This window comes from Phyllobates terribilis, unplaced genomic scaffold (assembly GCF_046119375.1).
Source record: "Phyllobates terribilis strain yellow unplaced genomic scaffold, ASM4611937v1 Scaffold_3__8_contigs__length_932513732, whole genome shotgun sequence".
Lineage (NCBI taxonomy): Eukaryota > Metazoa > Chordata > Amphibia > Anura > Dendrobatidae > Phyllobates > Phyllobates terribilis.
The window spans coordinates 98,806,043-98,829,362 of record NW_027362763.1 but is presented as its reverse complement, the minus strand read 5'-3'; the positions used below and the strand labels follow the sequence as shown (position 1 = coordinate 98,829,362).

General features: G+C 44.6%; 1 protein-coding gene across 1 annotated transcript; it reads left to right on the top strand.

Moving 5' to 3' along the window:
• The first annotated feature begins 16,020 nt into the window (after positions 1–16,020).
• LOC141258451 (olfactory receptor 5AR1-like) lies at positions 16,021–16,950 on the top strand. Its single transcript, XM_073673449.1, has one exon. It carries the CDS (start codon positions 16,021–16,023, stop codon positions 16,948–16,950), a length of 930 nt encoding a protein of 309 aa, XP_073529550.1.
• Positions 16,951–23,320: the final 6,370 nt, after the last annotated feature.

Genomic DNA, 23,320 nt, shown 5'->3' with positions numbered 1-23,320 from the left:
ACAGCTTACACTCGCACTATCAATGGAAAAAGGGTAATAAAAAGGAGATTAGAACCGTGGAAGAGGAAAACCACAGTTCTATTTGTCTGGCCTACACCAGAATCTTTAAAACAGATATATTTGTGACTGAACAGACAGGGAGACACTATTACTGTTTTTTTTAAAACAGGCCAAAAGCTGGATAATACAGAGATTTGAACCGTGGAACTGCAAAACCACAGTTCTAATTTACTGGAGTATACCAGACTTTTTTAAATAGATGTATTTTGGGCTGAACAGTCAGCGACACACTCAAACTGTTTTTTTTATGTAAAAAAGACCCAAAAGTGGATAATACAGAGATTTGACCCGTGGAACTGCAAAACCACAGTTATAGTTTTGTGGTGTACACCAAACTCTTTCAAACAGATATATTTGTGTCTGAACAGTCAGGGAGACACTATTACAGTATTTTTTTACGGCAAAAAATGCCAAAAGCAGGATAATACAGAGATTTGACCCATGGAACTGCAAAACCACAGCTCTAGTTATCTGGCCTACACCAAACTCTTTTAAACAGATATATTGGTGTCTGAACAGTCAGGGAGACACTATTACAGTTTTTTTATGGCAAAAAATGCCAAAAGCTGGATAATACAGAGATTTTACCCGTGGAACTGCAAAACCACAGTTATAGTTATGTGGCGTACATCAGACTCTTTTAAACAGGTATATTGGTGTCTGACCAGTCAGGGAGACACTATTACAGTTTTTTTTTACGGCAAAAATGCCAAAAGCAGGATAATACAGAGATTTGATCCGTGGAACTGCAAAACCACAGCTCTAGTTATCTGGCCTACACCAAACTCTTTTAAACAGATATGTTGGTGTCTGACCAGTCAGGAAGACACTATTACAGTTTTCTTTTATGGCAAAAAATGCCAAAAACAGGATAATATAGAGATTTGACCCATGGAACTGCAAAACCACAGTTATAGTTATGTGGCGTACACCAGACTCTTTTAAACAGATATATTGGTGTCTAAACAGTCAGGGAGACACTATTACTGTTTTTTTTGCGGCAAAAAAATGCCAAAAGCTGGATAATACAGAGATTTGACCCCTGGAACTGCAAAACCACAGTTATAGCTATGTGGCGTACACCAGACTCTTTTAAACAGATATATTGGTGTCTGACCAGTCAGGGAGACACAATTACAGTTTTTTTTTACGGCAAAAATGCCAAAAGCAGGATAATACAGAGATTTGACCAGTGGAACTGCAAAACCACAGTTATAGTTTTGTGGCGTACACCAAACTCTTTCAAACAAATATATTTGTGTCTGAACAGTCAGGGAGACACTATTACAGTTTTTTTTTACGGCAAAAAATGCCAAAAGCAGGATAATACAGAGATTTGAACCGTGGAACTGTAAAACCACAGTTATAGTTATGTGGCATACACCAGAATCTTTTAAACAGATATATTGGTGTCTGACCAGTCAGGGAGACACTATTACAGTATTTTTTTACGGCAAAAAATGCCAAAAGCAGGATAATACAGAGATTTGACCCGTGGAACTGCAAAACCACAGTTATAGTTATGTGGCATACACCAAACTCTTTTAAACAGGTATATGGGTGTCTGACCAGTCAGGGAGACACTATTACAGTTTTCTTTATGGCAAAAAATGCCAAAAGCAGGATAATACAGAGATTTGACCCGTGGAACTGCAAAACCACAGTTCTATTTTTCTGGCCTACACAAGACTCTTTTAAACAGATATACTGGTGTCTGAACAGTCACAGACACACTAATTTTTTTTTTTTTGGTAGGGGGGGGATACCAAAAGGCTAATAAGACGTGTATTTGGACAGTCTGACTGAGGAAAAAAGAAAAAATACAGGATTTAGATGAAAAATAAAAATTTTCCTGGCCCCTGAGACCAGGGTGATAAGTCTAGCAATTTGACCAACAGGAGCACACAGGACTGTAATGCAGGGTTTGCTGGTATAACCACTGCATCTCCTATACAGCCTGCCTGCCTGCCTGATATCTGGGATGGATATTAGTCCTGAGAAGGACTGTTTGTTTGATTTGGCAGGCTTTAGAGACCCTACACTACCTATTTCGCACTATATATCTCTCTCTAACTCAGCAGCACTGACCCTACACTGGCTGATCCGGAGCGACTGTGTCCAAGATGGCGGCGCCCAGTTTTAAATACTCGAGGTGACGCTGTGCGGCCAGCCAATCACTGTAATGCCCACAAACGACATGGCTGCGGCATTACAGTGACTGGCTGGCAATCCCTGCATGTTCATTGGCTCTGTAAAGAGCGCCAATCGTGCAGGGCGGAGACCCGAGCTCCCGCCAGAGTAACCCGGAAATGCTCGGTGCTCGCCGAACATCCCGAGTAGCGTGATGCTCGGGCGAATAACGAGCAGTGTCGAGCATGCTCGCTCAACACTAGTGAATACATATGCACATGCCAATTTTTAGTTATTTAATCCCATAAATTAAATGTATGCCTATATTTTTCTCACTTCACTTCACCAACTTAGACTATTTCGTGCTAATGCATCACACACTAATCGGATTACAAAAATATTTACACACAGGTTATAATATAAAAAAGTAGGTTAAAAGCCAAGGGGAGTGAATACTTATACAAGCCATTATATATGATCTATATATCTAGATACATATATAGAGAGATATATAAATAAAAATGCATATATTTAAATGTATACAATAAGGAAAGTAAGTATTTGATACACTGCAAAGTTTGCAAGTTTTCCCACCTACAAAGAATGGAGAGGTTTGTTATTTTTATCGTAGGTACACTTCAACTGTGAGAGACAAAATCTAAAATGAAAAAAACGAAAATCACATTGGATGATTTTGAAATAATTAAATTGAAATTTATTGCATGAAATAAGTACTTGATAGCTTACCACCCAGCAAGAATTCTGGCTCCCACAGACCTGTTAGTTTAACTTTAAGAAGCCCTTGTACTTTGCACTCATTACCTGTATTAATTGCACTTGTTTGAACTCGTTACCTGTATAAAAGACAACTGTCCACACACTCAATTAATCAGACTCCAACCTCTCCACCATGGCCAATACCAAATAGCTGTCTAAGGACACCAGGGACAAAATTATAGACCTGCACAAGGCTGGGACGGGCTACAGGACAATAGGTAAGCAGCTTGGTGAGAAGGCAACAACTGTTGGCACAATTATTAGAAAATGGAAGAAACACAAGAAGATGACTGTCAATCTTCCTCGGTCTAGGGCCCCATGCAGGATCTCGCCTTGTGGGGTAAGGATGATTCTGAGAAAGGTCAGGAATCAGCCCAGAACTACACAGGAGGAATTGGACAATGAACAGAGTTGTAACCACAGTCTCAAATATTACCGTTAGTAACACACTACGCCATCATAGATTAAAATCCTGCAGGTCAAGCAAGGTCCCTCAGCTCACTTCTGTTAGAACCATCCTGTTTGTTTTTTTTCCATCTTGTGTTTTGCAGTCTTGTGATCATCTGCCTTTATATTCCAGCTCTGCCCTTTTGGCTGTGCTGGACTTCAGTGTTTGACTGTTTCTCTAGCCAGGTGCTTCGATGCCTTTTTCTGACGGTTCGCTTGGTCCTTCTGGGACCTCTAGTACCTTTTTGTCAGTTTGTCTTTTTGTGTTCTGCAACAACTTCTCTGTTTAGGAGGTGTCCCATTTTTGTCCCAGTCCTTAGTTCTTTTAGGGACCCCTCCCCTTATGCTATAGGTCTTCGTTCACACTAGCCGAGGACTAAGGCCGGTCTGTTCGCTAGGAACAGGCAGCCCGCTACATTGTAGGGAATCATGGTGTGGAAACATCATACTTTGGGAGTGCTTTTCTACAAAGGGGACAGGACGACTGCACCATATTGAAGGAAGGATGGATGGGGTCATGTATCGCAAGATTTTGGCCAACAACCTCCTGCCCTCAGTAAGAGCATTGAAGATGAGTCGTGGCTTGTACTTCTAGCATGACAATGACCTGAAACACTCAGCCAGGGCAACTACGGAGTGGCTCCGTAACAAGCATTTCAAGGTCTTGGAGTGGCCTAGCCAGTCTCCAGACCTGAACCCAATAGAAAATCTTTGGAGGGAACTGAAACTCAATGTTGCCCAGCGACAGCCCCAAAACCTGAAATATCTGAAGAAGATCTATATGGAGGAGTCGGCCAAAATCCCTACTGCAGTGTGTGCAAACTTTGTCAAGTACTACTGGAAACATCTGACCTCTGTAATTGCAAACAAATGTTTCTGTAGCAAATATTAAGTTGTTTTTCTATTGTATCAAATACTTATTTCATGCGATAACATGCAAATTAATTATGTGAAAATCTCTCAAAGGTGAAGTGAACCTACAATAAAAATTACAGACTTCTCCATTCTTTGTAGATGGGAAAACTTGCAAAATCGGCAGAGTATCAAATATTTATTTTCCCCGCTATATATAGATAGATATGTGGCGCCCCTGCGGGTTCAGTCGCCACAGAGGTACTCCATCTCACCCAGAGGTGTGGTATCCCACTCTCAGGTAAGGAGGGAGTACTGCCCGAGAACCACCCACCTGCATCCAACACTACAACATTCAAGACCAGCAGGCAGGGGCAAGATGCATGTGTACAATGCTGAGCCCTGCCCCCTGATTGGAAGTGGGGGGAACCGAGAGAGGAGGAACCATGTAGTGGGTGTGGGTGGAGGAAGTAGTTCAGGGGAGCACTTGAGAAGGAGTATAAAAAGGGGAACCATCTTGAAAGAGTCAGACAGTAAGAGGAGGAAGTCTGAGAGGAGCAGGAGCTCTGTAGGATCTCTGCTCAGAGGAGAGGACCTAAATTGAGAGGCCCAGGAGGACAGGCTGGAAGAGGATGGGAGCAGAGGGAGGGCTCCAAGAGGAACAGAGGGGATCCCAGGGGCACGGGAAGTGCGGATGCCACCCGTGCGCCCGAATCTGCAGAGCATGGAGGGATCAGGCCGCAAAGGGGACCGGCCCCTAACTAGTGGAGAACTACAAGGCTCAGCTAGAAACCGGAGGCTTCTGTACTTTCAGGGTGCAGCTGCTCACAACCGCAACTAAATCGCTAAAAAGGTAGCCACATAGGATTCAGGGGACTGCAGGTTGCCCGCTTAAATCTGAGGCTACCGGCTTGGGACACTGGTTGCGAGGCGCAGGGCAGGAGGGTGAGAGCTAGCGCAGGAAGATGACCGAGGAAGGAACACAGAAAGGGGTCCCGTTATGTACTCCTGAAACACCTGAGAGTTTGCTGAACCCCTGCTTTGGTAATCTCAGGACAGCGTGGGAGGTTACCCTGGTCCTGGTAGCCTGGAGTTCAACAACTGTGAGTAAACCTTGAAGACTGCACCCCACTGTGTCCTAGAATTATTATCTGCGCCATCCCCTGCACTACACTGCACAGCAACATCTACCTCATTAATCATCACTGCACTGCCCTGGAGCTTAGCTCTGCCTGTGGAGAGCTGAACCAACTCTGCTGCGTCACCATCAGTTCCAGGGGATCTGCGCCGCAGCGGCAGCTCCATATAGCTGCATATCACAGGTGGCGTCATGAACATTAAACTCTAAAAACTATAATCCCCTTTTATTGACCGCCCTGGGTCACGGACCGGGTCACTGCCACTGTGACATCCCTTGCACCAACCGGCCCGACACCGAGTACCCCACGGCCCAGGGGGCGCGTCAGATACATATAGAGATATATCTCTATACATTATCTCTCTCTCTCTCTCTATATATATATATATACACACACACCCACACACACAGTACATATCAATACATATATATCTCTACATGCATATACTATAGATAGATAGGTATGTATGTATCTATATATATATATGTTTATTTATTTTCCAGGAAGAGTACAAAGCCTGGCCATATGTGCCAAGGGTATTTGATTTTTTTTATATATATTCCCTATTTTGAAGCTGAAACATCTGTCTACTAGTTAGGTGTAATTACTGTATACTAATAAAGCCCCTGGGACATCCAGTCCAGATGAAAACAAAGATAACAAGACAACTAAGAGGTAACATATAAAAAGGCCTGACTGTCTAAAAGTGTCACAGCTTTTACAATCTTTGTTTCCAATTACGTCTTGGGATTGGTATGTGTTTCTCTTTGATGTTTCCTACTGAATTAATTCCTGCAGTTTTCAGATTTGACTTGGTACAAATTGCAGTTTTAAATATATCCTCTACCCCACCAAAATAATGTAATAAATTGTAAACAAAAATTAGATTCTTGGCGTATTCACATACAGTATGTATCCAGCCATCTAATAGTATGTGCATAAGACAGCTTTTTCAGGAGGATCCTCTCATTATATCAGCTGAAAACGCATTTAAAATATGCTAGAAACATTTAACATAACCGCCGCAATGTCAGAGCGACTTGTGCATATGTCCAATCTATCTGAACCTCTTGCAACCATTTTAGGTCTTGAAAGCCGTGAAGTGGCTAAAATAAGTGACTTGACCATTCTTCAGGCGGCTTCTGCTCGGCAGTCGCTCACTATTTTATACATAATGGTAAGAAATAATGCCGGCTATGAAGTTTGGGCTGATACATGAGTTTTTCATCAGTCTTGTTTAGCTCAGGAATAATACAGCTGACTGGACACAGCTTTGTTACCTGTGAGATGAGTTGAAGTGTCTCCAATTGGTAAGAGAGATGCAGCTGGAGAGGTCATTTTGACAGAAGTAATTAAGTAGCACACAGCCCTTTCTTTGGTTGCACCAATCTCTGGTTTATCAGTGTAACAAAGACCCTTTGAGTTTAGCATTGACTATGACCGATGGTGAAGCTCCTGAATCACCATAGTACGGCATGCTAGGTCTGAGTAGAGAAGTCCTATCAAATTAGGACCGATTGTGATTTTATGACATTTGTGTAGAATTTTAGTGTTATTACATTTATATTATGAAAAAAAAATGGAAGCAGCGCTCACCATTGACCAATGACTACTTCATGGCCATGGCCATGTTCTTAATATTTTTATATTAAAATTTTAATATTAAATCATTAATTTATTTCTAGAAATTAATTGTCGTATCTAAACAAACTCGTCAGTCCTGCAACTCAGGAGTAATTACAACCACGAAATATCAACAGAGCAAATGCTGTGTACACATACAATAGTTACAGAATTAGTGTACAATAGATAAAAATGAGTCCAACCTATAATCCTACTTTATTGATGCAAAGGAAGGAAAAAAACCTGTGTAGCAGATGCTTATTGCCTTATTTTAGGGAAAATATACATTCCTCACTCCAGATAATCTGACAAATTTCTTGGATCAATATCCCATCGCTAAAATTGTGCAGTCATAAACTATTATATTTTTTAAAGAAAAAATATCCAGGCCTTCAAAGATATTGTCTAGTGAATCTACCCTTAAAACATGTTATAGCAGACAGATGAAAGCAGGTTCACACTGAGCATATGTGACAGAGTCTGGAGACACCATGGAGAGCGATCTGCTGCCTGCAACATCCTTCAGCATGACCGGTTTGGCAGTGGGTCAGTAATAGTGTGGGGTGGCATTTCTTTGGAGGGCCGCACAGCCCTCCATGTGCTCACCAGAGGTAGCCTGACATGCCATTAGGTACTGAAATGAGATCCTCAGACCCCTTGTGAGACCATATGCTGGTGCGGTTGGCCCTGGGTTCTTCCTAATGCAGGACAATGCTAGACCTCATGTGGCTGGAGTGTGTCAGCAGTTCCTGCAAGATGAAGGCATTGAAGCTATGGACTGGTCCACCCATTCCCCAGACCTGAATCCGATTGAGCACATCTGGGATATCATGTCTCGCTCCATCCACCAACCACAGACTGTTCAAGAGTTGGCGGATGCTTTAGTTCAGGTCTGGGAGGAGATCCCATAGGAGACCATCCGCAACCTCATCAGGAGCATGCCCAGGCGTTGTAGGGAGGTCATACAGGCACATGTAGGCCACACACAATACTGAGCCTCATTTTGACCTGTTTTAAGGACATTAGATCAAAGTTGGATCAGCCTGTAGTGTTTTTTCCACTTGAATTTTGGGGGTGACTCCAAATCCAGGCCTCCATTGGTTATTAAATTTGATTTCCATTGATGATTTTTGTGTGATTTTGTTGTCAGCACATTCAACTTTGTACAGAACAAAGTATTCAATGAGAATATTTCATTCATTCAGATCTAGGATGTGTTATTTGAGTGTTCCCTTTATTTTTTTGAGCAGTGTATTTATAGTCAATAAACACTCCATGGAATATTGAGCTTCAGGTTAAGAAGGTAAACATGCTCGGATTATTAATTAAAATAGATGTTCTTTATTAGAAATTCATATAAAAATTATCTAAAATAAGCAGGAATCACGCATTTGTAGCATGTAGGTAACAAGCAGAAATATATATAAGGGATATATAAAAAAAAACAGCAAAAATTACTGATTAAGTATACAGTAAAAGTAAAAAAAAAAAAGATGAGCTAGATTAGGAATTAATAAATATAAAGTGCTCAAATGCAGAATTTCAGAGATATCAATTTCTTGGCTCTAGCCTGGAGCTTCCCTAAATCCCTATATAGTATTAAAATATCTTCTTATGCGTTGATTACCTTTACATATATTATGTAATATACTGAAGAGGGCCCAATACTGACCCCTGCTGCTAGCTGTGACCCAATTGAAATGTGTCCATTAGTAATCGCTTTCTGTTTCCTAATATGAGCCAGTTGTTCACCAATTTGCAGCACAATGTTGCTTTCAACTGTACTAAACTTTAAAACACTGTTTTCATGTAGTTATATAACTATTATCATGTTTAACAAGACTGTACAATGTGCAATCATTGTAATTATGCAGCCATATGTACACTGTTACTGATTTCATTAAGGCTAAAATCTGTTACTAAAAGCAAAATAACTGGAAAATTAAAAAGAAAAGAGTTTATAACAGCATAAGTATAATAGATTCATAAAGTCTAATGTTAGTGATTCGGTCGACAGTGTAGGGGTACTCGGATACCGGGATGAATGGGCTACTTCGGTGGGGTTCACAGTTGGTCGGTTCCCGGTTCCGTGCCCTGGACCCTCAGTGAAGTGATGGGGGTTAGGATGATGGGAGTACTGTGTCGTGATACCTCCTGTGGTAACTGGTAAAATCGGTTACCAGTTCTGTGAATGGTCGCTGAGGTGATCGGCATAAGGCTTGTCCGAACGCTATAGGCAATAATCACAAAGTAGGCACAGACACACACATTAAGTCTTTGTTTCAGTACCTTTTTTTTTTACTGATGTCCGGTAACAAGTACAGTTCAGGACGGTAACCAGGTTTTCGGTGCAGGTAGAGTTATTCACCTTGGGGATTTGTGAGGCCTCCTCTAACACTGTGTGCATTGTTTGGGGTCAGTCCTGCCTTAAGCTGAACCTGCCACCTTGACTTTCTTTGGGGTCCTTCTCCACAACTGACAATGAGGACCTTTCCTTGGGGCTACCAATTCTCTTTTTGAGCCCCTGGTCCTATACTTGGTCAAGTTTGGCAACTCTTTCCCCTTCTTCTTCAGGGGGAATAGATCCTCCTGATCTATCCGGGTTTTCTATGCTATTCCTAAATTAATAGCAATCTCAGACTCCGGTGTCCGGGTGAGCTAAAGGGATAATAGTTTTATCTCTTTCTTTCTCCTTCTAGCCTCCGTTCCTCTCTTTAGGGTGCTTTCACAACACAGGCCGGTTTCCTAGTTCAGGGCCTAACTGGTCCCCGGCCAACATCTCTATTTTTCATCCTTCCTTCACCCCCCGTTTTCCAGACTAATTGCCGCTTTGCTGTCTCCCTGGAAACTGACTCCTCCCCTCAGACCTGGAGTGGAAGGTGTTGTGTGTGCCCAAGCATACATCTCCTCCTGCACCTATGGATCTTGTGGTAATCCCCCGCAGGGGTGCCACATTAGTATGCCCTTTCTGACTTTTCTTCTTCTCTTAACATACTGTATCTCAAAATGAATGACACAAGATGTCCTGGAGACAACAGACAAGTAGCAGACAAAACTCCTAAATAATTAGAAGTCTTAATACCATAGAAGCCTCAGGCGGATATGAAAGGTCATTAAAGCCGCAGTCAACCATGTATCAGAGGTCCTAGAATACCAGAAACAGATAGAAGACAAAACTCTGGAGTAACTAGAAAGTTTGAATACCATAGAAGCTGCAGGCAGGCAGGACACTTCATGTGGAACTCAAACAGGTTGCATAAATACTAAAAGTGGCAGACAGACAGGCAACTGAGGAACTGAAAGCCTCAGACAGGTAACTCAGGGACTGAAAAACACAGGCAGCCACGAGATGTCCTGGGGACTTAAAACAGTTAGCAGTGGTACTGAAAGCCGATGACGGGTAACTCAGGGACAGGAAACCACAGGCAGCTAGGAGACGTTCTGGAGACTGTATACAGGAAAGGTACACAGACAACTAAAAGTCTTAGTAGAAAGTCTTAATACCAAGAATCAGGTGTGTGTCTTGGGAGGCCTTATATAGGCCTAGGAAGTTTAACACATGGAAGCACACCAGGCTACTTGCAAAGCCCGACTTGGAGCACAAGAAAGTTTAGCAGACCAAAGTGTAGAGAGCAGAGCTGAGACCCGGGACAGATGTTTTACATTATTTATGCTATATGTGTTTGTATGTGGCCACTAAATGTTTGTCACATGAATGTCATCCTGTCAAGAGTTTTACTAGTATGTCATGATAATGTAATCATCCTTAACTTAATTTGAGCAAAGGTAAGGATGGATGTGGTGCCCCTGAGGGTTCGGCCGCCACAGAGGTATTGTATCTCACCCAGAGGTGTGGTATCTCACTCTCAGGTAAGGAAGGAGTACAGCTCTGGACCCTAACACCTGCATCCAACACATACCCGCAGTGGGGGTAGGGCGAGATTGCTCCTAATGGAGAGCACAGTCCCGGGTCCCTAGCTGGGGGGGAGGAACTATGTAGTGGGTGTGGGAGGAGGAAGTAGCTTAGGGGAGCACATGAGAGGAAGGTATAAATAGAGAAGCCATCTTGTTCAGTCCAGTCCAGTCAGGACAGAGATCAGAACAGTGAGCAGTGAGTGAGAACAGTCTACAGTGAGAGGAGTTGAGCAGGGCTCTGAAGGAGCTCTGCTCAGGCAGAGGGCCTGAGGAGAAGCCCAGGACTGAAGGAGAAGGAGAGGGAGCAGGAAGGGCTCCAGGACAGAAGAAGGGACCCAAGGGGTACGGGCAGTGCTGGAAGCCACCCGTACGCCCAAATGTACCAGGAGGTGGAGGGGTCAGGCCACACAAAGGGGACCGGTCCCTCAACTAGCAGAGAACTTTATGACTCAGCTAGAAACCAGAGGCTGCAGTATTTCAAGCCCTGCAGCCAACAGTCCATATCAGTCTCACCAAGAAGGTAGCTATAGAGGACCCAGGGGACGGAACAGACATCGCCCGACAAGGCCCGCAGGTACCGGATTAGGACACTTGGTATGAGGTGCAGGGAGACGGCCAGAGAAAGGACACAGAAGGGGGTCCCATTAAGTACTCCGGAGATACCTGAGGGTGGACTGAATCCCTCCCTGAGTAAGCGCAGCACGACGAGGGAAGTTACACAAGTACCTGTAACTTGGACTGCAATAACTGTGAGTAAAGACCCTAAGGACTGCACTTCATTGTCTCTGTGATTATTGCTGTGCCATCAATCCCTGCACTACAACTCCCAGCACAACCTATTACATCTACACTGCCCTGGAGCTAAGCTCTACCTGTGGAGAGCCACACCATCCCTGCTTCAGTAACATCAGCTCCAGAGGACCTGCTCCACAGCGGTGACTCTCTTAGCCGCATACCACAGGTGGCGTCACGAACTTTATGCAATCACTATAAATCCCCTATAAATAACCCCTTTTTATTGACCGCCCTGGGTCACGGACTGCGTCACCGCCACTGTGACATCCCCCAGCATCTACCGGCCTGGCACCGGGTACCCCACGGCCCAGGGGGCGCGTCATGGACACATCTGTATAACCCAAAATATTCACACATTTAGCAATACTAATACATCACTATATGTCTAAACGCCGACACATCAACATCAAATTAAAATAGCATTACAAGTAGTTTAGCTGGTGCTTTCATGATGCTACTCAGATTAGCACAAAAACTGAAAAATTATGTTAAAATTGTCCCAAAGTCTAGTCTTGACATAATACAAATGGCAAATAGTGAGAAAAACAGTGGTTGAAATGGCCCGATAAGTGCTTTCCAGGTGAGTGAGAGGAGAAGATGTATAGCAGAAGAGGATGTCTGCATCATAGGTAGCTACAATTTAATTCATGGTTATAGAAGCATTCGTTATAAAATGTGCCTTATTTATGGTTAAAAAGAGTGCCACAAAGAAATAAGCAGGGAGCTCAAGCATTTACTGCCATCCATATAGTGGTACCAGGTGGAGAAGACCAGTGCTGATGCATCAGAGTACTAGTATGTCCAAAATATAGAAAAGACCTACCAGATAATTCAACTGTTCCCATGTTGGCCAGTCCAAGCAAGCTGTAACCAACAAGCTTGTTGCCTCTTCATGAGTAAAGCTGTTCTTAATATATCTACAGTGTACGTCTGTGTTGTTCCTGCCACCTCTGAGGGGAACTATGCTATCACCAAGGGCCATGTTCCTATTATCAGCCCATTCACAAACCAAAAATGTATAAGGCTATGTGCCCACGATGCAGAAATGCTCAGGATTTTTTCCTGAGCGTTTCTGCATCTCCCTGGCAGAAAAAACGCATGCGGATTGTACATGCGGATTGCACATGCGGATTGCACATGCGGATTGTACATGCGGATTGTACATGCGGATTGTACATGCGTTTTTCCTGCCAGGGACATGCGGATGTGAAGCGTTCTTCACATGCATTTCCGCATGCGGGTTGACAAGCGCTTTCCAAGTGATTTTAGCATCACTTGGAAAGTGCTTGTCAACTTGGTCACACTATATACATCCATGCAAATGGCATGGATTTATTTACTTTGACCTTAAAGAATGGTAAAAAATAAAAAAATTAAATATGTACTTACCTTCTGATGGCCCCCAGAATCTTGCTTCGCTCCGTCCTGGCTTGCCGGCAGCTCGCGGTACACTGAATGACCTGCCGTCACATGACCATGACGTCAGCGTTGGTCCTTCAGTCCACCGCGATCTGTCGGCAAGTGAAGACAAGGAAACCGGGGGCCATCAGAAGACAAATATCATATTTATTTTTTATTTTATTCTTTTTTTTACAGATTCTATGGTACCCGTGTCCGGAGGAGAGTCTCCTCTCCTTCAGACCCAGGTACCATCCGCACATTGAAACGCTTGGATTCCGCATCTACAGATGCAGTGATGCATAATCCATGCGTTTCAATGCAATTCAATGGCGGCGAAAATGCAGCACTTCCACAAAATAATTGGCAGTGCTACGTTTTTTTCCGCAATGATAACCCGCAGCGGAAATTTCCGCAGCATGTGCACAGCACATGCGGATTATTATTGGGGAACATGGCAGGCCTTCTACCATGCATTTTTTTAAGCGTTTCTGCAGCGTTTTTGCCGCTGCGGAAACGCTTAAAAAACTCATCGTGGGCACACAGCCTAACTTAACATTAGCTTCACACAGGGGAGGAAGTCAAATTAGTAAATCAAGGTACCGTATATACTCGAATATAAGCTGAGTTTTTCAGCACATTTTTTGTGCTGAAAAAGCCCCACTCGGCTTATACTCGGGTATATACTCGAGTATATAGAAATTCCAGTGATGGATAGTGATGAGGGGGTTGCGGCGGCGGCGGAGGAGCGGGGCACATGCAGTAGCCCACTGCTGCATCTACCATGTGTGCCCGCTGCTAATGGGAAATGAATATTCTCTTTTCTCCACTCTCATGGGCGTGGAGAAGAATGAATATTCATTCTCTTTAGTAGCGGGCACAGAGGAGCGCTGAGCCACTGCTCCTGCTGATACTGCCCGCTACTAAAGAGAATGCATATTCATTCTTCTCCACGTCCATAGTCCTGGCGTGGAGAGGAGTGAATATGCTGGCAGCTCACTTCAGCTTCAGAGAGCGCATGGCAGTGACGCCATGCGCTGCTCAGATGCTGACATGAGCTGCTGCACCAGAATAGGATGCAGCGTTGGAGCAGAGATGAGGAAGGAAGGTGAGTAAAAGTGTTTATCTTTTTATGTGTGCAGTGATGGGGCCATACGTACTAGGATTGGGGGATGAGGGGAGCCATACATACCAGGATTGGGGGATGAGGGGTGCCATACATACCAGGAGTGGGGGATGAGGGGGTCATACATACTAGGATTGGGGGATGAGGGGTGCCATACATACCAGGATTGGGGGATGAAGGGTGCCATACATACCAGGATTGGGTGATGAGAGGGCCATACATAACAGGATTGGGTGATGAGGGGTGCCATATATACAAGGACTGAGCATGAGGGGTGCCATACATACCTGGATTTGGGGATGAGGGGTGCCATGCATACCAGGATTGGGGATGAGGGGGCCATACATACCAGGATTGGAGATGAGGGGGCTATACATACCAGGATTGGAGATGAGGGTGCCATACATACTAGGATTGGAGATGAGTGGGCCATGCATAACAGTATTGGAGATGAGGGTGCCGTACATACCAGGATTGGGGATAAGGGGGCCATGCAAACCAGGATTGGGATGAGGGGGTCATACATACCAGAATTGGAGATGAGGGTGCCATACATACTAGGTTTGGAGATGAGGGGGCCATACATACCAGTATTGGAGATGACGGGGCCATACATACCAGGATTGGGGATGAGGGGGCCATGCATACCAGGATAGGGATGAGGGGGCCATGCATACCAGGATTGGGGATGAGGGGGCCATGCATACCAGGATTGGGGATGAGGGGGCCATGCATACCAGGATAGGGATGAGGGGGCCATGCATACCAGGATTGGGGATGAGGGGGCCATGCATACCAGGATTGGGGATGAGGGAGAGATGCGTACTAGGATGGGGAATTTTACCAGTAGCTGCTGCATTTCCCACCCTAGGTTTATACTCGAGTTAATACGTTTTTCCATTTTTTTGTGGTAAAATTAGGTACCTCAGCTTATACTCGAGTATATACGGTAAATGGATTTTTAATGCAAAGATTACATAGTTTTAGAAGATGAAGATTTATATGAAAGGGTTTTCCATTTCTGAATAAAAAATATTTTGCTGTAAAATACTAAAATAAGTTATATTTACTGTAATTTATCGATCCACCCCACATTTCACTTACAATATTTTTTAAGTCCCGCAAAAGTCTCAGAGCTTCCTGTTCTGAATGATCAGTTGGAAGCCCCTTTAGTCACCGATGTGGCCAGACAAATGTAAGACCCATGTGGTTTTGGAAGTGGACAGAAGAGAGATAACCCCCGAAAAGGATCAGAGATAATGCTTCAGTAATTACAGGAGTTTAAGGTGATTCCATGTAAATTGTCATTGCCATACAGATGATAACTTCAGCTATCTCTTCCGACTCCCATATTTACATATACGCTTGACTTGGCCAACCTTTTGAGTCTTTTTGAAGCACAGATACCTGCATTTTCTTCCTTTGAAATAAAAAGGACGTCCATGTGAACATGTGCATAAGTAAGCATAGTTACAAATATTTTTGGAGTGTTTAAGTCTCACTCAACCTTGTCCCTCCACTGTCCCTGCTCTTCCCATGCCGCCTCTTTACATAAACCTGATGTCTTTTCAGCCCAGGAATATTTGGAAATCTAGAACAGTTGGCTTTCAGTCCTTTAGTTTCCAATCTTGCTATATTTTTATGTAAATGAGCAATTGATTAATGAAAATTGCATCCTTATTTTTTTCTATTTTCAGTTGGAATTATACAATTTCATGTAAGGAAAAAAACATTATTCTACTTTTCTCATTTTGTAGCATGGCTGAAAATAATGTCTCTGCAGTCGCTGAATTTATCCTTCTCGGACTTACTAATAATCACATGTTGCAGATTATTCTTTTTGTGGTTTTCCTCATTATTTACATGATTACACTTACCGGAAACTTTCTTATTGTCCTGGTAGCCATCACTGATACCAGCCTTCACAACCCTATGTACTTTTTTCTTGCCAACCTTTCTTGTCTGGACATTATCTACTCAACAACTATCATACCACGGATGCTGAGGGACTTCATATCTTCCAGGAGAAACATATCGATGGGAGAATGTGTGACCCAAATGTTCATATCAGTGGCCCTGGCAGAAGTGGAATGTATTCTCTTAGCTGTAATGGCATATGACCGCTTTGTAGCAATATGCCATCCCTTGCATTATATGACCATTATCCGTAGGCCAGTATGCATCAAAATTGCTTTAGGAGCATGGATTTCTGGATTTCTTCTGACTGTTCCAAGTGTCATTTCAGTATGGAGCGTGGATCGCTGTGGCCAAAATGAAATAAATCACTTTGAGTGTGAAATTCCTGAACTCATAGCCCTAGCCTGTGGCAATATTGTTGTGATACAGCTTCTGAACTTTATCTTAGGATCAGCCTTGTTAATTATACCAACTATTTTTATTACCGCCACATATGTTAGAATTATAAGATCTGTTTTGAGAATTGCTACATCGGCAGGGAGGAAGAAAGCGTTCTCCACATGTACTTTTCACATTATAGTTGTAACCATATTTTACGGATTACCAATGTTTTCGTATATGAATCCAAAGGCTCGCTCTGATGCAGGCACTGTTAAAATATATACTGTCTTTTATACCACCATTACCCCGCTGTTAAACCCTATAATTTACACTCTTAGGAATAAAGATATCAAAAGATCTCTAAGGAAGATCACCAAAAAAGTTACTTAATTGCAAACATATATGGATGAGGTTGTTTAAAGTTTAAAGGGGTTTTCCCACGAACAAAGGTTGATTTTAACCAACAGATCTTGGAATGATAATAATTTTCACAATTGGATGAGTTTAAATAAAATCTTCCTGTGCTGAGATAATCTTATAAATGTGCCCCACAGTACCAAAAACACTTGCAGCAGGATGACCCCATTGTACCTCTCCACCCCTCACAAAATAGAGTGCACTTACTATGCTTTAACAAAATATGCTTCCATAGTGCCCACAACACAATATCCTTACAATTTCCCAATTTATTATGAGGTCCTTAGTGACCCCAACATAGTATTATGCCCCCCACGGTTTTGCAACACAGTATGCTGACCCTCATACAGCCCTCCAAACAGTATAATTGGACCCATAAAGTATCATGGCACCCATACAGCCCTCCACACAGTATGATGGCCCCCACACCGCTTTTCACACAGTATAATGGCCCTCACATAGCATAATATTACAGGGATTATTGTGAGGAGTGATAGGAGGGAGAATTAATGGTGAGTATCAGCTATTGAGGTCCAGGATTGGGAGATACATTGTGAACAGTGAGTAGAAGCAGAGAGAGGGAGAGGAACTGGGAAAAGGAGAGTGTCCAGCTTGTTTTGTGTTTTAGTAGGAGGGATGTGAGGTTGAGGAGCAGTTCTGAAGATTATGTCAGGTAAGGGGGTAAGAGGGAAGTTTATTTATTTTACTTACTTATAGAGCATTAATTCCACAGTGTTTTACAGTCACTATCGTCACTGTCCCCATTGTCACAATCTAGATTCCCTATCAGTAAGTTTTTGAAGTGTGGTAGGAAATCGGAGAACCAGGAGGAAACCCTCACAAACACGGGGATTGAAGATGTTGTCCTTGGTGGGATTTGAACCTAGGACCCCAACACTGCAAGGCTGCTGTACTAACCGCTGAGCCACCGTGCTTCCCTATTTGAGATAGTTTTTTGTTTGGAGAGTGATGGGGTTTGGGAGTAGCAAAGGAGAATAAGGATCAGTGAGTGGAGCAAAAACTTGAAGGGCATATGTAAGCATAGTGAGAGAGTAAGTTTGGGAAGCCATTTTGTTGCCCATGGCACTTCCAGTGTGTGCTAGAAATAGCTCCTCACTGAAACAGAAAAAGGCCCTCAGATATAATTGTATCTACTCTAACCCAACGGACAAGTATGAACACTTTACTCATCTTAAAAATACATTTTTAAACTAAGGGTACCACCCAATCTCCATTGATGATCAGATCTATAGAGCCACAAGGATCCTTATAAGTCAACTTCTTCAATATAGAGGAAAATAATCTTGTACCTCTGGTAGTCACCTACAGCCCACAGATTGAAGTTCTCAGAAAAACTGTCAAAACATCACCATAACCTGCACAAATATGACTGACTTAAAGTAATATTCAAATACCTACCTTTGCTTTGCTACAGACAACCTCCAAATTTAAGAAATATTATGATAAGAGGCTTAATGCACTCTGATACTCGAAGAAGAACCTATCCTTGCAATGGTAAAAATTGCAAAACCTGCACTCATGTAATGATTGATTACAGACCGGATAAAGATCTGCAATGTACACCAGGTCAATAAAATAAATTCACATGTTCCCCTTCCAATTTGGTGTACATAATTTTGTGCACTATTTGTTCTACTGTAAGGTGCCCCAGTGAGGTAGTTGTGGGCGAGCTGTAGCCCATACTCGCTCTGGCACTGTCATGCAAGGTGTGGGAAAGACTAAGTGCAACACGAAGGGAAGAGGGGAAGGAAGCCCAGAATCTAAGGAAAGGGGGAGTGGAGACCTCCTAGGCTGATCTGATATCACCTTGTCTCCCCTATAGTCCCTATATTAGTTCCTCACTAGTGATGAGAGAACGTGCTCGGAATTGCTCGGTACTCTCCCGAGCATCACGGTGCTCGACAAGCTCAGCGAGTATTTCCGGGTTCCCGCCCTGCATGTTTGGCGCTTTTTAGAGAGCCAATGAACATGCAGGGATTGCTTGCCATGCACTGTAATGCCGTAGCCATATCGGTTGTGGGCATTACAGTGATTGGCTAGCCGCACAGTGTCATCAGGTCTTAATAAGACCTAGCACTGCTATGCTCGTCACAGTCTACCCTGGAATCAGGCAGAGTAGGGAGAGCAGCTGCAGAGTCAGGAAAAGATTTGCTTGTTTAGAGTTAGTATAGGTATTCCACAATATATATCTATATATCCATCTGAACTAACAGTCCTTCTGAGGACTAATCCAGGTGCATATTTTCAGTGGTGAAGGTGATAGCAGGAGCTAGGCAGGCAGGCAGTGTATGTGGCAGACTGCAGTGCATATAGTGCAAGAGAGTCCATAGCACATTTCTGCTGCTGCTGTTCTTACAGATATTTGTAGACATAGCCCCATATATCAGGGGCCAGGGCCAATTTTTTTATCTTAATCCTGATTATTTGCTTAAAAAGCAATCCAGAGTACACGTTTTTTCTGCTCCATTTGCTTGTTAGCACTGCAAAATACAGCCAGATCTGTTCCATATTTCAGCTATAAAAATCCAGAAATTTGCACTGAACCTGGAAAATATTGGCCTCATTTTCCATTCTGTTGCAGTGTGTCGGTCAAACTATTCACACTAGGTCTCTGTGTAGCATAATATTAGTAAATTACAGGCCTGATGTTTAAAACCATGGTTCTCTGTCAGACATATCATATATAACAGTGTTCCCAAATCAGCCTTTTCTGCCTTCCATTTTGTTGCCGTGTGTTGGTCAAGCTATTCACACTAGGTCTCTGTGTAGTATAATATTAGTAAATTACAGGCCTGCTATTTAAAACCGTGGTTCTCTGACAGACTTATCACATAAAATAGTGTTCCAAAATCAGCCATTTCTAGTGAACGTGGAAATTATTGTCCTTAAAATTGGCGAGGTGCGTGGCAAGGGACGGGGAAGTGGACTTGATGGTGATGGTGCATGCAGAGGCCGAGGCCATGAGCAAGCTGAAATTGTGCCACAACAAACACCCACATCTTCTCGCTCGACCTTCCTGTTCCGACTGCAGCACACCACTATTGAACCCAGAGTAATGTCAAAAGGTTGTTAGTCAGATAGCAGATAATGCTTCCAGTCACTTTGCCACCACCACTATCACCCTGTCTTCCACACGGTCAAGTCTCAGTAGCCGTGAGTCTGGACTGCATATTCCTCACCCTGATCCTCCTTCCTCCCACCATGCCGAGTGCCCTGAGACAACTGATCCCACACTTGGACACTCAGAAGAGCTGTTCACTTTTCCATTTGTAGATTTGGGCCTCTCGTCTGGACAACTTCAAGCGAGTCAACAGGAGAGCTTGTGTAGTGATGCCCAAATGTTTGCGCAGCCACGGCCATACAAGCTGACTCGCCCCCTGGGCCGTGGGGTACTGGAGGCCGGGCCTTCTATACGATGCTGGCGGTAGTAGTGGCAACCCAGTCCCGTGGCTCAGGGTGGTCAGACCAATATTGTGTGGCAGTCTATTTATCAGTGTTTTGAATGTCCGACTACGCCACCCGTGGATTGCGGTCAGGGATAACCGCCGCTGCTAGGCAGACCTCTGAGGCTGGTGTTGTGGGTACAGCAGAGTGAAGTATAACTCCCCATGGGAGGAGTACAGCCTCAGGCAGTGTGCAGTGATGGTGGTGGTTGTGGTGCGGGGCGTCCCCGTACCGTTAGTGCTGACACGACGAGGAAGCACGAAGACAAGGTGTTGCAGTTCAGGTTCTTTTACTCACAGTTGTTATCCAAGTCACTTTTGCGCGAGTAGGACTGCTCAAGCCATGCTGCGTCCACCCGGTGCGGGGCTCGGTCAACCCCCAGGCAATTCAGGAGCATGGCACAGAACTCCATTCTATCCTTCCTCTGGCTGTGCCCCACCAGTGACCAAACTTCTGTCCAGCTGCCTCGGGCCTTCTCTGGGAGAACTTGGCGCCAGCTTCCCTGGCCCTATGTGGTGCCTTCCTAGTAGGTTTAGCGAGGGGTCACACCAATAGATGATCACGACCTCTGGTTCTTGGCTGAGGATTATTTGCCTCCACCAACTTGGGATCCGGTACCCTTTTCTTGCCTGACCCATCACCCGTAATCTCCTGGGTCCTTAGGGTCCCTTCTACCTTCGTGTTCCTGAGCCTTTCTATTCTTTGGTTCCTTCTCTTTCTGTTCTGTTCCTTTCTCTTTCTGTTCTGTTCCTTTTTCCTCTCTCTCTCTCGCCCTGCCCGTGTCCCTGGGCCTGGCTCTGGAGCAGAACTCCAGCGGAGCCTCTGCTCCCCTTCTCCTCCACTCTCACTTTCTCCTCACAGACTGGACCGAACTCTAAGATGGTGCCCACCTTTTATACCTTCTCCTCCGTGTCTGAGCCCAGGTGACCTGCATCCAATGAGCTCCTTCCTATGCCCAGAATCCAGCCCCTATCTGCTCCCACATCACTAGGTTCCCCCCTCCCCACTCCAGCCAGGGACATAGTCAGTCGTGCCTGCATACTAATGGGAGCACCGTAGAGCTGTCCCCCGGAAATGAGGAGTGTGTATGTGTGCAGCTAACTAAGCCCTGGTCCATACTCCATCCTTACCCGGGGGTGGAATACCACACCTCTGGTTGAGGTGCAATACCCCTGTAGCGGCCGAACCCTCAGGGCGCTACAAAGGCAACGGTGGGAAAGTGCAATTACTGTTGCAAGAGGTGGATGATGATGATGATGAGACACAATTGCCAGAAAGTTAGGAGGAGGACCGGGGAGCGGAAGTGAAAGACGAGGTGGTGAATGATATAGTAACTGACCCAACCTGACAGGGGGACATGCAGCAGCACACAGGGGGAGGGAGGTGTAGCACCACAACAGGCAGGAAGAAGCAGTGTGGTGGCCGCAGACACAAGGCAGGAATGCGTTCCCCGTAACACCAACACGACTGATGTTGCCAGTACAACTGTTAGGTCTGTCTGGTTGTTTTATAAAGACTCTGCAGATAACCCCAAAAAGGCCATTTGCACTACCTGCCCTACCAGCATCAGCAGGGGTAGCGAAACTAGCAGCCTGACCACCACCAGCATGATCAGGCACATGGGAGCAAAGCACTCTACCAAATGGGCCGAACCCCAGGGTCCAGAAACAGTGGCTGTGGGTGACAACACTGCTTCTTCCGCTGTTGTGCGTGCACGCCAATCCCCTGTTCATTGCGCATGTGAAGATACCTCCGCCCTGCACGTGTCTGTGAACACTCTCAACTAGCACCATCAGCATGCACGTCCACTTCCTTGTCCCAGTGCAGCATTCAGTTGTCTCTACCCAAGTCCTTGAAATGCAAGCGCAAATACGCAGCCAAAGCACCACAGGCCAGACTAATAAATTCACACATTTCGCGACTGCTTGCACGCAAAATGTTGCCTTTTAGGCTCGTGGAGACGGAAGTTTTCCGCAATCTGATGGCGGAGGCCGTCCCTCAGTACTTAGTCCCCAGCCACCACTATTTCTCCCGTTTCCCACAACATTAGCCATGCCCTCAACAATGCAGTTACTGGGAAAGTCCACTTAACCACGGACACATGGACAAGTGCTTGTGGGCAGGGACGGTATATCTCGCTGAGGGCACATTGGGTTACTATAGTGGAAGCCGGGACCCAGTCGGACCTTGGGACGAAACACGTCCTCCTGACGCCGAAGATTGCGGGCCCTGGGTCAATCAGGGTTGCCCCCACATTCTACAGCTCCTGCACCTCCTCCTCCTCTTCAGCCTCCATCTCCAAAATGAGCACATCAGCAGAATCTGGAAGCACTGCAGCACTGCCTTGGCCAAGTGGCAACAGGCTGTGCTGAAGCTAATATGCTTAGGTGACAAACTGCACAATGCTGAAGAGTTGTGGACAGCTCTGAAAGAGCAGGCAGATCTGTGGATGACACCGCCTGACCTACAGCCAGGCATGGTCGTGTGTGAAAATGGCCGGAAAATGGTGGCGGCTCTGAAGCGAGGCGAGCTCACGCATGTACAATACCTGACCCATGTGCTTAACTTTATGGTTCAGTGGTTTCTTCAAACCTACCCAGATCTGTTGCATCTGCTTGTCAAAGTACGCCGCATGTGTGTCCATTTTAGAAAGTCAGCTACAGCTCCCTTTGCTCTTCAGCAGCCTTTGCAGCTTCCAGCTCACCGACTGGTTTGCAATGTCTCCACGCATTGGACCTCTACTTTGCAGATATTGGGAAGGAATTGATAGCAGAAGAGGGCAGTTTTTGGCTACCAGCATCAACAAGACCATTGGTATTCACGTTAGACTCCAAACATAAGACCTCAGTGGACATTGATGTCAGACATCTGTACCATA